The 14,320-nt window shown below is 45.5% G+C and overlaps 1 protein-coding gene across 1 annotated transcript; it reads left to right on the forward strand.

Annotated features, from left to right (window-relative positions):
* Positions 1-2,128: 2,128 nt before the first annotated feature.
* Positions 2,129-6,511, forward strand: LOC131896450 (apolipoprotein L2-like). The gene is made up of 3 exons (XM_059247071.1): positions 2,129-2,159; positions 2,429-2,558; positions 5,635-6,511. Exons 1-3 carry the CDS (start codon positions 2,129-2,131, stop codon positions 6,509-6,511), a joined length of 1,038 nt encoding a protein of 345 aa, XP_059103054.1.
* Positions 6,512-14,320: the final 7,809 nt, after the last annotated feature.

A 14,320-nucleotide genomic window follows, 5' to 3' on the forward strand; every position in this document is an offset into this window, starting at 1 on the left:
CCGGCTCCACTTCCCCAGTGTGGCCTCTGTCCTTCCTGGAACAGCTTTCCTATGAACTGAGCCACAGGCCCCTTCAAGAGGTCCAGCGTGCCCACATTAGCACCCAGCTGCGGCCCACGACCAGGTCAGTGCAAGGCTACCGAGGGGCCAGAGAATGGAGAATGGAGACTTTCCTTGCATATCAACCTCTCTGCCTTGGGGGGAGTGAATAGTCACAAAAATGATAACGAAGAACAGAGAAGATTATCTGGTTATGAAGGGGGAGAATATTAACGAACCTTCTGAGACAGATTGAGAGATTCTAGGGGCTCTGGAACCTCCTCATTTGGTTGCTTCTTGTAGGAACTAGGGTTCTCTGTCGTGGCGGCTGGTAGGTGCCTTGACTGAGCCCTGAAGAGGTGGGGGGAGCTAGGCAAGTCTTGGTTAAGTGAACCCTGTGGAAATTAGCCTTATAATGGAGTGCTAGACCAAACGTGCCTCAGTGTACCATGTGTATGTGTAGAGTCGAGCAGGATCAAATCCGAAGATGAAGGAACAAAGGGACAGCTGCACTGTGAAGGGAGGTGCCATTTCATCTCATCTGGTGACTCGTGGGACATCTGCAGGCCTGTCACCGTTTCTGCCAGGCCTCTGTGTGCCTGGAAAGTACCATAAGGAACAGTTCTTACTGAGCACTCACCGCACCATCCCAGCGCAATGGAACTACTGCTTTTAACTTTTAGCTTTCTGCCTAGGAAGCAAGTCAGTGTCTTTTTACCTCTTTTAAGTGTTTTTTGTTTGTTTTTTAGTTTTTGTTTTGTTTCGGTTTCATTTTTAGAAATAGGGTCTCATTGTGTAGCTCTGGCTGGCCTGGCATTTGCTATGTAGACCAGGCTGGCTTTAAATTTACAGAGATCCATTTGCCTCTGCCTCTAGAGTGCTGGGATTAAAGGCATGGGCCACCACACCAGCCTAGATTTATTTTTCAAGTATGTATGTATTAATATATGAAATATATATGTGCATGTATATATATTCACACACACACACACACACACACACACACACACACACACACACACACACGGAAGCCAGAGGACAACTTGTGGGAGTCAGCTCTTTTCACTATGTGGGACCTGGGTTTGAACTCTGGTCATCAGCTTTAGCTGCAAGTACCCTTATCTACTGTACCATCTTGCCAGCCCTCTAGACAGAACTTAGGGAAATATTCTGAAATGCAGGCAAAGTACTATTCAAGGGGCATGTTCTTTGCACTATGGTTTACATAAAGGGTTGGATATAATATGAAGTCCAATGGTTAGGGAGGATGACAGATGGGTTTGGGCTGCCCAGAGCAAGTACAGAAACAGACACAGAGTGTGGCAGGCTTCTAGGGCCTGCTTGGATGGAGGATTCTGCAGAAGCAAGGAGTGTGGGGGCCTTGGGAGAGCCCAGGGGGCACTGGTGAATTTGTACCCTGTGGGGCACAGGCATTGCTGTGGATGGGAAGCTGCTTACAATACACTGCACATAGATAGGAAGACATCCTGCTGAATGTTTAAGGAACCTGAGCTTAGTTACCAGAGGGTGGGGCATGGCTCAGAATGGTTTGGGTTCATGAGTTAGCTCTAACACTGTTATGAAGACTGGGGATGTTAGCTAACCTTGTGGTCTTCCTTCTCTGTTACGACAGGGCCACAGTGCTCCTTATCTCATGGCACATGTGTAATCACCTAATGAGGTGTATGTCCAAGGAGCCCTGTGTGTCCCAGACAATAAACGTTAGTCTCTATCATTAGCTCACATATGTGTTCCTCCCCTTGGAGCATCCCTCCTCCTCTTGCCTTCTGTGTACAAATTCAATTATCTCCCACAGGTTCATCATCAGCTGACCCTCCCGAATTAGGAGGCCTTTGCCTTGTCTGGAGCAGGGGGCTTGGGGTGGGCAGTTAGAACCAGATGACCAGCTGGTTTCTGCAGAGCCCACGGAAGAGAAGCGCTTTTAAAGCCGGATCCTTGCCGGACGCTGTGGAGGGACCTGAGGGACACAGTCCCTAGTGGCTTGCCTTCTCAGCAGCTGTTCCAGCTCCATCACACGGTCCGGTTTCTCCTCCTTGCAGCTTGGACCAGAGACCCTGCAGTTGACACCATGGAGCCATCAGCCTGCGAGGGCTCCCCAGGTACTTACATTCCTCTGGCTTCTTCTGGTTTGCGGCCTAGACCTCCATTACTGAGTGCAGAGAAGTTGAGAACAGAGAAGGGGAGACCCAAGGGGGACTGCAGGACTCTTCCAACATCAGATCCCTTCCTGAGGAGTCCAGCCAGGACTCACCTCCTCCCTATCCTGCTTCCTCAGGTGGGACCAGGACAGCCTGGGAAGCTGACTCTGTGGTTACGGTCACTCAAGCTCTTCAATCTGTCCTCTAACCTCATTCTCCTTCCCACCTAGGGAGCAGAAACTTCATTGAGGAAGCCGCTGAGTACCTCCAGCACACGCCGCCGGGGAGGGAAGATCTGAAGCTGCTGCTGACAGAAGATGGAGCCTGGGAGAACTTCGTGGCTGAGGCCCAGTTGTCCAGGTCACCTGCTGTTAGACACTTCTCCCCTTTTCTGCTTATGGATGTGCAGCCTCCATCCACCATGTGGCGCCTTCCCCACCCAGCGCCCTGGTTCACATGCTAATTCTCTCTCCAAAGCATCTTCATAGATACACCCGGAATTGTGCTTTGTGAATGTTCCAGTGTCTCTCGGTGAACTGGAGAGCCAGGCTGGACCACACACTACCTTTAAGGCTGACCCAGGGTTTTTCACTCTCTTGGAGATCAATGCCTTTAGTCTCCGATTCCCTAGAGGTCAGAAATGACACCAAAGCTCCCACCATATACTGCATGGTTAAGACTGAGCACCCTACACAGGACATTCCTGGGAACAGAAGTGGTTAGGATCCTGAATTTTTCTAATTTTAAAATATTTTCAACTATGATGCATCATGGGAATGAGATCCAAGTCTCAACATGAACCACACTCTGATATTTTTTATACCTAGAAAACATCTTAACTTTCTATGTTCTTTTTAGCACTCTGGTGTTTGAGTGCGACCCATCCCCTGAGGTCAGCTGAGGAGCTTTCCACTGTGGCATCGTTTTGAAGCCTTTCACGCTTAGAATATTCAGTCAGGGTTGCTCAGTTTGAATGAGCTTCCTGCCAAAGTCCCAGCCAACTGCAGACAGTCCTGGCAGGTAGGACATGACCAGGTCTACTGGTTGTTCTCAGCAGCTGAGGGCAAAGGAAACACTTCACAACACACTAGCAAACATTCCATGAATTAGGGTGACTTATGCTCCAATCTTGCCTCCCCGTGTTCATCAGCAGAGTCCCCTCCCCCCACTCTGCCCCCACCCCCGGCAAATGTGCAGATGGCCACAGTGTTACCCTTGAGTAAGAAGGCATCTTCATCAAACGCCTGACACTAAGAACATTTTTTTTTTTGACAAGGTCTGATGTAGCCCACGTTGGCCTCAAACTCAGACATAACTAAAGATGACCTTGAACTTCTGATCTTCCTGCCTCTACCTCCCAAGTGCTAGAATTACCACCTTGTGACACCATGCCGTAGACGAATTTCTAAATGGTCTTATTAAATTAAAAACACGGAGCCAAATATAGGGGTGAAAGCCTTAGAGATCAGGGAAATAGGGATAGCCACCAGCTAACCTTACCTCACCAGCTCTGCAGCTTCCAAATGCGAGCTACTTCCTGTCTTACCCACACCTTTATTGCCTTGCTGTTCTGTCCTCTCATTGGCTCTCAGCCCAGCTACTTCACTTCCTTGTCACTGTCTGTCTGTACAGATCTCCAGGTCTCTATGGTTGGTACTGGGATTAAAGACGTGTGTCACCACACTTGGGTCTGTTCCCTAGTGTGGCCTTGAACACACAGAGATCCTGTCCGCTAAGTGATAGGATTAAGGGCATGTGCTACCACTGCCTGACTTCTGTGTTGACTTAAAATGGCTTGCTATTTCCTCTGATCTCCAGGCAAACTTTATTAAAGCACAAATAAAATATCACCACATTTCAGCACAAATAAAATATCACCACAGCATGCCTGGTTTTATACAGTGCCAGACCCCAGGGCCTCATGCATGCTTGGCAAGCATTTTACCTACTGCAAAATCCCCAGCCCCTAAAGAACATCTTTTAAAAGTTTTTTTAAGAGACTTATTTCTATTTTATATGTATGTCTTTGCCTGCATGTATGTGTGTGTGCCTGATGCCCACAGAGGCCAGAAGAGGGCATTGGAACTCCTAGAACAGGCAATTGTGTGCCCCCATGGGGTGCTGGGAATCAAACCTGGGTCCTCTGGAAGAGCAAACAGTGCTCTTAGCTGCTGAGTCATCTCTCTAACCACAAGAGCATCGTAAACAAACAAGATTTATTATAGTATATTATTTATTTATTTGTTTTTTTTGAGACAAGATCTCTCTCTATAGCTCTGGCTGTCCCAGAACTCATTATGTAGATCAGACTGGCCTCAAACTCACAGAGATCTACCTGCCTCTACCTCCTGAGTGCTGGGATTAAAGGTGTGTGCCACCACACCTGGAAATTTATTTACCTTTTATTTATTTATGTGTGTGTGTGTATGTGTGTGTATGTGTGTGTGTGTGTGTATGAATGTGTGTACATGCACATACCCATGTAGGCTGCAAGAGGGTATCAGATCCCTTAGATTTGGAGTTATAGATGATTGAGAACCTTTCAATATGAGTGCTGAGATTCAAACCCCAGTCCTGTACAAATGCAACAAGCACTCTTAATTGCCAATTCTCCAGTTCCCTGAAGAGCATCTTAACATGACTTTTACTCATTATCTTCTATTATTGATGAAGGACCATTTACAATTACCAAGTGTTCACCATCAAAAGATTCTGCATGTCTGTAAAATCCCTCTGGAGCCACAGAAAGCATGCTGTCAATTGTAGCACGAATCTTAAAAGGTCTTATTAATAAAATCAAACCTGAAGCCAGGTATTGGGGTGAATGCTGGAAGATCAGAGAAAAAGAACAAGCCACAGCCACCTCACCTTGCGGTTCCTCAGCTGATCCTGTTTCCTCAGACTAGAAGCCTCTGAGTCCTTATCCAGAATGAATCTCAGCTGAACTGCTGCTAAAAGCTTAAAAACTTAACCAGCTCTAGTTCCTGGTTTTCATGCCTTATATACCTTTCTGCTTTCTGCCATCACTCCCTGGGATTAAAGGCTCACTTCCTGGGATTAAAGGCGTGAGTCACCATGCCTGGCTGTTTCCAGTATGGCTTTGAACTCACAGAGATCCGGATGGATCTCTGCCTCCCAAGTGATAGGATTAAAGTTGTGTGTGCCACCTTTTTCTGGCCTCTATGTCTATCTAGTGGCTGTTCTGTCCTCTGACTCCAGAGAAGTTTATTAGGATGCACAATATATTGGAGGACACAATATATCACCACAGTCATTTGCACAGGCCATGTGTTACGGAGTCTATAACAAACCATCAGTTTTATTTGTTCCACTGGGCATGGAACCGAGTCCCCATGAATATCAGACAAGCACGCTACCCTTGACCTCACTCCACAGCTAAACTCTCTCTCTCTTCATCCCCTGATGCCCGTTACAGAGCTGATGCAGATACATTACGCGACGCTCTCAATGCCCTCACAGAAAACATGGCCCAGGAAGACCAAGAGAGGCTCCAACGAGACCTGCAGGACGTGGAGAGGTTTGTGGCTAAGTTCCCTCAGGTGAAACTGGAGCTGGAGCAGCAGATCAGGAAGCTGCGCGCCCTTGCAGACAAGATTGACAAGGTGCACAGGGACTGCACCATCTCCAAGGTGGTGGCCGGCTCCACCAGCACTGTGTCCGGAGTCCTGACCCTCCTTGGCCTCGCTCTGGTGCCTGTGACAGCTGGGGCCAGTCTGGGGCTCTTGGCAATGGGGATGGGCCTGGGAGCAGCGGCGGCTGTGACGAGTGTCTCCACTGGTATCGTGGACTACTCAAATGAGTCGTCGGCCAGAACGAGAGCCAGCCACCTGGTGTCAACCAGCATGGACAAAGTGAAGCTGGTTGCCGAGGCCGTGGTCCATTCAGGGCCCCAAGTCTGCCAGTTGTCTGAGAATTGCCACCGAGTCCTGCGATGCCTTCAACAGAACATCTACGCTATCAAGCTCGCCAAAGCCAACCCTGCCTTAGCAGCCAGTGCTAAGCGCCTCTTGACCATGGGGCGCATCCCTGCCCAAAGTGGAGAGCAGGTCAAGAAAGCCTTTAGGGGCACTGCTCTGGCAATGAGCAGAAGAGCCTGGGTCATGAATATAGCCACCACAGGTGTGTCCCTCACTGAGGATGTGATCAGCCTTGTGAAAGAATCCAAGCGATTGCGTGAGGGGGCAAAAGCGGAGTCGGCTGAGGAGTTGAGGCAGCAGGCTCAGGAGCTGGAGGAGAAATTGGAGGTGCTCGTCCAGATCCATGATAGTTTGCAGTCAGGCTCAAATCAGTAACATGCTTCCTCCCCCAAAGGAGCAAGAAATCTGGGGACAGAGACAGAGGCATTTTGTTAGAGGAAATCAAGGCCCTCTAACATGGTGTTCAGGACTTAGGCATCTCTTCTTCTTTTTTTAAGGTTTATTTATTTATTATGTATACAGTATTCTGTCTGCATGTGTCCTTGCAGGCCAGAAGAGGGCACCAGATCTCATTACAGGTGGTTGTGAGCCACCATGTGGTGGCTGGGAATTGAACTCATGACCTCTGGTAGAGTAGACAGTGCTCTTAACTGCTGAGCCATCTCTCCAGCCCTAAGAAATAAGTGAAATATTTTTATTTATCTATCTATCTATTTATTTATTTATTTTTCCTGAGACAGGGTTTCTCTGTGTAGTTTTGGTGCCTGTCCTGCTTCTCACTCTGTAGTCCAGGCTGGCCTTGAACTCACAGAGATCCGCCTGGCTCTGCCTCCCAAGTGCGGGATTAAAGGTGTGTGCCACCACCACCTGGTGCATCTCTTCTTTTCAAAAACTTTGATGTCTGTGGTGATATATTGTGTTCCCTAATAAACTTTGTCTGAAGATCAGAGAACAGAAGAAGCCACTAGATTAAACATAGAGACCAGGCTGTGGTGGCACACACCTTTAATCCTAGCACTCGGGAGGCAGAGATCCATCTAGATCTCTGTGAGTTCAAAGCCACTCTGGACTACATGAGATTGACTCAGTCTAGGAGAGAAAACAGAGCCAAGCAGTGGTGACACACATCTTTAATCCCAGTACTGGGATGCACACACATGCCTTTAATCCCAGGAAGTGATGGTTGGGAGGAGAAAGGTATATAAGGCGTGAGGAGACAGGAACTAAAGCCTTTTCGGCTGAGGAAGCTCATTTAGCTAGAGGCCTATTGGCTGAGTTCTTTCAGGCTGAGGAGTTGGTGAGGTAAGAGGTGGTGGCTGTGGCTTGCTCTGCTTCTCTGATCTTTCAGCTTTCACTCCAATATCTGGCTCTGAGTTTTTATAAAAGCCATTATTACAAGACCTATTAGAATTCAAATAAAATCTGGCATCCAACTTGTGGGGAATGAATTCATCAAAAAAACTGCTTGCCTGTGGCTTTGCAGCCCCCAGCTCAGGCCCAAGATACATGCTGCCAGAATCTCCACCCTACCTGGGCCAGACCTAAATTTTCTTTTTGTCCCCATAAGACTACCAGCACCCCCAATCAGCATGAAGTAGCCTAGAAAACTATGCCCATATTCCCCCCAAAATGGATTATGAATGTTTGTGTTTGTTTAGGGGTTGGTTAAAAATTGTTATTGATCATAGTCAATCTCTAAAAGAAGAAAGAGGAATATGATATAGAAATGTATTATATAGAAATGATAGGAAAAAGGGTAGATTATTGAATCTACTCTGAGAAAAAGAGAGAGAGATAGAGATAGAAATGATAGGATAAATTGGTAGATTATTGAATCTACTCTAAAAAGAAAATACAGGAATATAGATATAAGATAAAAAGGTAGATTATTGAATCTACTTTAAAAAAACAACTATTAATTTTAAATATTTTGCATTGGATTGGATTTTTGTATATTGTATACAAGTTATGTATATTGATACAAACTTGAGATTGATTTTGTTAGAAAATACTGTACATGTATTTCTAATCTTGTTCAAGATATTGTACCTATACAGTTCATTTAATAATGTAATACAAATTGCTAGTCCTTGAAAGTTACCATTGCCAACTATTGAGGATATAAGAAATGCAAGTTAATAGTCATTACAATCAAACTTGTAGTCATATTAGGTATGTTCTCAAGGTCAAACAGGAATATATTTTAGATAGACAGATCATCTTCAAACACTTCAGAGATCTACAGAATATGGCATTTAAAATGTTTTAATAACATAGATTCTTTTTTTTAAATGACAATGAGACATGTCTGCTCCTGGCAGCACCATTCTACTTCAGAGAAGATGATAGGCACTGAAGAAACTTCTTATGGAGTTTACTTTCTTTGTGGTAAAAGTTAGCCTTTGGACTAGAAAATGCCCTTGCCTCAACTGCTGACAGTATGCTGTTCAAAATGAACAAGCAGGACATAAAAGAAAGGACTGCCACACCTTGCCAAGACAAGATAGGAAGGTCTATCAGCTATACTAGGCCTGTAGGCTGAAGATGGATATCTAATGTTTCAGAGGAACCTTGTGTGACTGTCCAGGCAGCCAGCTGTTTCTGTCATTTCTCACATTTTTTGGAAGTCATTTGTTTGCACTTCCTCCTTTCTCAGTTAATATTATTTTCTTCTTGGGTCTCTGAGGGAGTTGAAGTTATAGTTATAGTTTTCCTTGTTAACAAATTCAGAAAAGAAACTCATTAAAAAGGTGTAAAGTGTGTAAGTTTGAAAGACATCAAAAGATAGTTTTGGGTTGGTAATACAAGTTAGGAAAGTGGGGGCTGGAGAGATGGCTCAGAGGTTAAGAGCACTGACTGCTCTTCCAGAGGTCCTGAGTTCAATTCCCAGCAACCACATGGTGGCTCACAACCATCTATAATGAGATCTGGTGCCCTCTTCTGGTCATACATGCTGTATACAAAGTAAATAAATAAATCTTAAAAAACAAACAAACAAACAAAACAAAACAAGTTAGGAAAGTGATTTAGGTACAATATTTTGGACTCACCAAAATAGGATAGATAATGGAGTATTTTCTCTGAATTTGTCAAATGTTAATAGACTGGACATTGTTAATGTAATTCTTGACTGGATACATTGTATGTATTTATTGTACTTATTGTATATAGTTTTTATATATTAGTTATAACTCTCTTTTATTATTTTATACAGAAAAGAGGAAATGTGATATATTGTGTACTCCAATAAACTTTGCCTGAAGATCAAAGAACAGAACAAGCAACTAGATTAAACAAAGAGGCCAGACAGTGGTGGCACACACCTTTAATCCTAGCACTCAGGAGGCAGAGATCCATTTAGATCTCTGTGAGTTCAAAGCCACCCTGGACTATATGAGATTGACTCAGTCTAGGAAGAAAACAGCCAAGCAGTGGTGACACACACCTTTAATCCCAGTACTGGGATGCACACACATGCCTTTAATCCCAGGAAGTGATGGTTGGGAGGAGAAAGGTATATAAGGTGTGAGGAGACAGGAACTAAAGCCTTTTTGGCTGAGGAAGCTCATTTAGCTAGAGGCCTATTGGCTGAGTTCTTTCAGGCTGAGGAGTTGGTGAGGTAAGAGGTGGTGGCTGTGGCTTGCTCTGCTTCTCTGATCTTTCAGCTTTCATTCCAATATTTGGATCTAGGTTATTATTATTATTATTATTATTATTATTATTATTATCATTATTATTATAAGACCTATTAGAATTTGAGCAACAGATGTGTTTTTATTTATATGTATATGTGTATCTGAGCATGTGGGTGTAGGTTCCCTCAGAGACCAGGAGAGGGCACCAGATCTCTGGAGCTGGTGTTATAGGAGATTGTGAGCTGCCTAATATAGGTGCTGGGAACTGAATTCTTGTCCTCTGCAGGATAGCCAGTACCCTTAACTGCTGAGCCACTTTTCCAGCCAGGGTTTATCATTCCTGTGCCTGAGCACTGCAAGATAAATGCAGGAGACTAATGGAGCAAAGGGAAAGCAATGGGAGCCTGAAACAAGGAACCAGAGGGAACTAGAGAGTGTACTAGTAGGGAGTACTCCAAAACAGTTGATTTCATAATAAAGAACACTTAGGGGGCTTGAATAAAGAGGGTGGTGTAGGAGAAGCAGTGAGACGGCAGGGAAACTGACAAGCCAGGGATGGGAGAAGGCCAGAGGGAGAGTTCTAGGTGTGCAGGAGCCCCAGTGACTTCCTGGGATGAGAGTGGTGGTGGTAAAAGGGTGGTGGTGACAGCAGAGTGGCACATCAGTGGTGCAGGGTCTAGGGTGTGCTGTGGGATGGTCTGTGTGTCAAGTGTGTTGCTCTGATTGGTCAATAAATAAAACACTGATTGGCCAGTGGCCAGGCAGGAAGTATAGGCGGGACTAAGAGAGGAGAATTGAGAGAACAGGAAGCTGGATGAGGGAGACACTGCCAGCTGCCACCATGACAAACAGCATGTAAAGTACCGGTAAGCCACGAGCCATGTGGCAAGGTACAGATTTATAGAAATGGATTAATTTAAGCTGTAAGAACAGTTAGCAAGAAGCCTGCCACGGCCATACAGTTTGTAACCAATATAAGTCTCTGTGTTTACTTGGTCGGATCTGAGTGGCTGTGGGTCTGGCAGGTGAGAGAGATTTGTCCTGAGGTGGGCCAGGCAGGAAAACTCTTGCTACAAGGGTGCCCCGTGGTGGCCAGTGCAATGCCGGTGACACTCGGCAGGCAGTACTGGGGAGCGACACAGGTTGGAGTCACAGGTCAGGAAACTTTGTGGTGTGTTGAGGGCAGCCATCTTGTGGTCAGGAGATGCACCTTCTCAGAGCCACAGCTTCCTCGTGAGTAGGGGTTGGGGTGAGGGGTGGATAAGGCCACCTCTCTGGGCATCTTCCTCTTCCATCTTGTGCTCATAGGCTTGAGTTCAATGAATATTAACCAGTAAATGGGGCATCACAGCCTGAAGGTCCCCAAATCATAGGTAAGGAAAACAGAACACTGGAACATGGCTCAGGATGTGTGGTTGTAGGAGGTCCACCTTCATCCTGGCCACCTAACCACTAGCTCCACAGCCCCTTCTGTGAGACAGCAAACTCAGTTCAGGTGCAGAGCACAGCCTGCAGGAGGCACAGAGGCCCTTGTGCTCACAGAGAAGCACTCCAGGGGAGCCAGGAACAGTAACAGGGTCGTTCCTTCAAAGGAAGGGATGCATAACCTGTCATCCACCCAGAAGGCTGGAAGCAGACATGGTTAATAGCTGGGTGACCTTTTGTGCTGTCTTTGTGGCCAGGACCACACCGGATTCTCCCCCAGACCCTTACTGTGAATTTGTCCATCTAGAGAACCCATTTTTATGAAAGATGTCACGTGTACAGAGTTTTGATGTAGTCATGTCTTAAGCTTTACTGTGCATATGGGGTTGAGTTCATTATCACCGGGAAAGTCCGCCAAATTGCAGTGTGCTTAAATATGCCTAAAATAAACCACTGGGGGTCAGACTCCTGAAGTTTGAACCAACACTGCCTACTTAGCTGTGCTGGAACAAAATACCTTCTTGCCTCCTGCAGATGGTCATTCTGCTGGCCACGGTGGCTGCTGAGACCCCTGCACAGCCTGTCCCACAAGGCAGCACTCTGCTCTCAAGCTGGCTTCTCTCAGCTGACCTGTGCTGAATCCCCTTCTGGCCATTTCAGTAGTGTCCTGCCTGGTTACTTCTGCAGTTGAGAGTTTTTAAGCGGCAAGTAGCCAGCCTTGGCAGTTCACGGCCGTGATATGGGGATAAGCACAATCTCTCTCCTTGGTTCTGAAACCTCTTTGGAAACACTAGGCTGCTGGGGAGTGTAGTTGGATTTTTTTTTTTTTTTTTTTTTTTTTGTGGGTTGTAGCATTCTTAACCTTTATTAAAGCTAACTTTTTTTTTTATTTTGCAATACAATTCAGTTCTACATATCAGCCACGGATTCCCCTGTTCTCCCCCTCCTGTCCCCCTCCCCCTCCCCCCAGTTTGTGCTGCCAGCTCACAAATAATGACACAGAGACTGTGTCATTATGAAAGCTTAATTATGAAAGCTCGTCCTTAGCTTAGGCTTGTTCCTAACTAGTTCTTATAACTTAAATTAACCCTTATTTTTTTTTAATCTACGATCTTCCATGTGGTTTGTTACCTCAAGTCCATACTGTCCATTCTGCTTCCTCTGCATCTGGCTGGTGACTCAGCCTTCCTTCCTCCCAGAGTTCTCTCTCTGCCAGGAAGTCCTGCCTAGACTCTCCTGCCTAGCTATTAGCCATTCAGCTTTCTATTACACCAATCACAGCAATACACAGTGACAAATATCCCACAACAGGGAAGGGCAGAGTCTGGTGCCCACAAAAGCATGCTCTTCCCTTGAATATAAAGAATTTCTTAGGGCTGGGCATGGTAGCACATGTCTGTAATCCCAGCATTTGGGAGGCAGAGGCAGGTAGATCTCTGAGTTTGAGGCCAGCTTAGTCTATATAGTGAGTTCCAAGACAGAAAAAGCTACATAGTAAGACCCTGTCTCACCACCCCCTACCTAAAAAAAAAGAGTCTTTAGGTAGTAGAGATTTGCAAGAGGGTTTTCCAATTCTGTTCTCATTTTGGCTTTATCCTCTCTCCTAAATATCTTTGCTACTAACCTCCTGACTTATTCCCACTGGAGTGGTGGACTCCAACCAGACCCATTAATGATATCCAGGACACAATGCAGAGGATCCTTCCTGGTAGAGAGGGTGGGCAGATGCACTCTGCTTGTCAGGGTCACCTCTAGCAAGCATTCCCCAGCTTTCCAGTGCTGGCTGAAGCCTGTGTGGGAACAAAACTCCAGAATATCTGAGCAAAGCCAAACACCAACAGCCAGGTGTTTAAATCTGAATTCAGCCTTCATGATCTTCTCAGCGTGCTCACGGCTCAGTGCTCATTCATTCAACTCTCAAGTTTTTGCAAACTGAAGGTTGGCAGTTGCCTGTTCTAAGCAAGGTCACCCATGCTTGGGGCCCCTGGTGTGATGGGTCTGTTTCACATGACAGAGCTGCTTCATCTACAGGGCGTTTACCCATCAACCCCACAGTTCCCCAGAGTTTTCTTGAGTGCAAGCAGCAGGAAATATTAGACAGAAGGATTTAGATTGTGGAGATAAACAGAAAATACAGGCTAGCCTCGAGAGGGCCTGAACCTATTCCAATGGGCCCTGACTGTCTCTGCCTCAGGGTATTTATAGAGACACCAAGGGGTGGAGCAAAAGACCTCCCCCCAGCACAGTCAAGTGCAGACCACTTCCTCCCCATCCCTGTCCTGGTACCCATGGCTCCTAAACCACCAGTAGTGGGTAAGTGGCTGCTCCAACTTGGGCCCCAAATCTGGAGCAAGTGAGGAAATTTCCAAGGGTGCTGGAACACATTCTCAGTGACAGTAGCTGACCTTCTCCAAAGGGGGAATGGCAATGGGGAGTCTGTGCCCTGCCTTAGACACAACATGGCTTTTTTAGTTTCTCCTTATTTCCCAAGCCTTTTCTCTAGCTTCCTGCTGCTAGGTTCTCTGGGGTTGTGAATTGTATCTTGGTTATCCTTTGCTTTGGACACACACTCCCTTGATGGTTTTCTTTGGACCTTTTCTTTATTCTTCTTTTGTATTTTCTATTCTCTTTTCTTATCTCTATCCAGACATGTCCCTTCTGTCTCTCTTGATGTTTTCCTTCTAACTCTGTCTTTATTCTTCCTTATTATCTCATTCCTAATGTTTTCCTTCTCTTTCTTCTGTATACTTTCTCTTTAGCTTTTATACCCCAACAGAATCTTTCAGACAATATAGAAATTACGATACGGTTACATTATGTTGTTCACATGAATGATTACAATGAATACAAGTAAGAATCAGCATGTTTTCCATATCCTTTACATGATTAAACATTTTACGTATTACAGGTGAAAAACAAATTATCCCCAAGAACCCACATACATTCATGCCCAAGCAACTTATAAATTAACAGAGTGTAAGCAAGCAAGATATTCCACTGACAGGCTGCATTTCGCAGTTACAAAGAAAGAATCAATTACTTTATTACTTATCTCAAAAGGTAATTTTAAAAGAACCACAAATCCAAACTTTTGTATATGAAAAAGAATCAGTAAGCTCTGTGT

Source organism: Peromyscus eremicus, chromosome 20, assembly GCF_949786415.1.
Source record: "Peromyscus eremicus chromosome 20, PerEre_H2_v1, whole genome shotgun sequence".
NCBI lineage: Eukaryota > Metazoa > Chordata > Mammalia > Rodentia > Cricetidae > Peromyscus > Peromyscus eremicus.

Bases quoted from the DNA above. Each gene is read 5' to 3' on its own strand.
- LOC131896450 (XM_059247071.1), top strand. From the start codon at position 2,129: ATGGAGCCATCAGCCTGCGAGGGCTCCCCAG. The intron at 2,160-2,428 runs GTACTTACATTC...CTTCCCACCTAG, and splicing joins AGCCTGCGAGGGCTCCCCAG to GGAGCAGAAACTTCATTGAG. The intron at 2,559-5,634 runs GTCACCTGCTGT...TGCCCGTTACAG, and splicing joins GCTGAGGCCCAGTTGTCCAG to AGCTGATGCAGATACATTAC.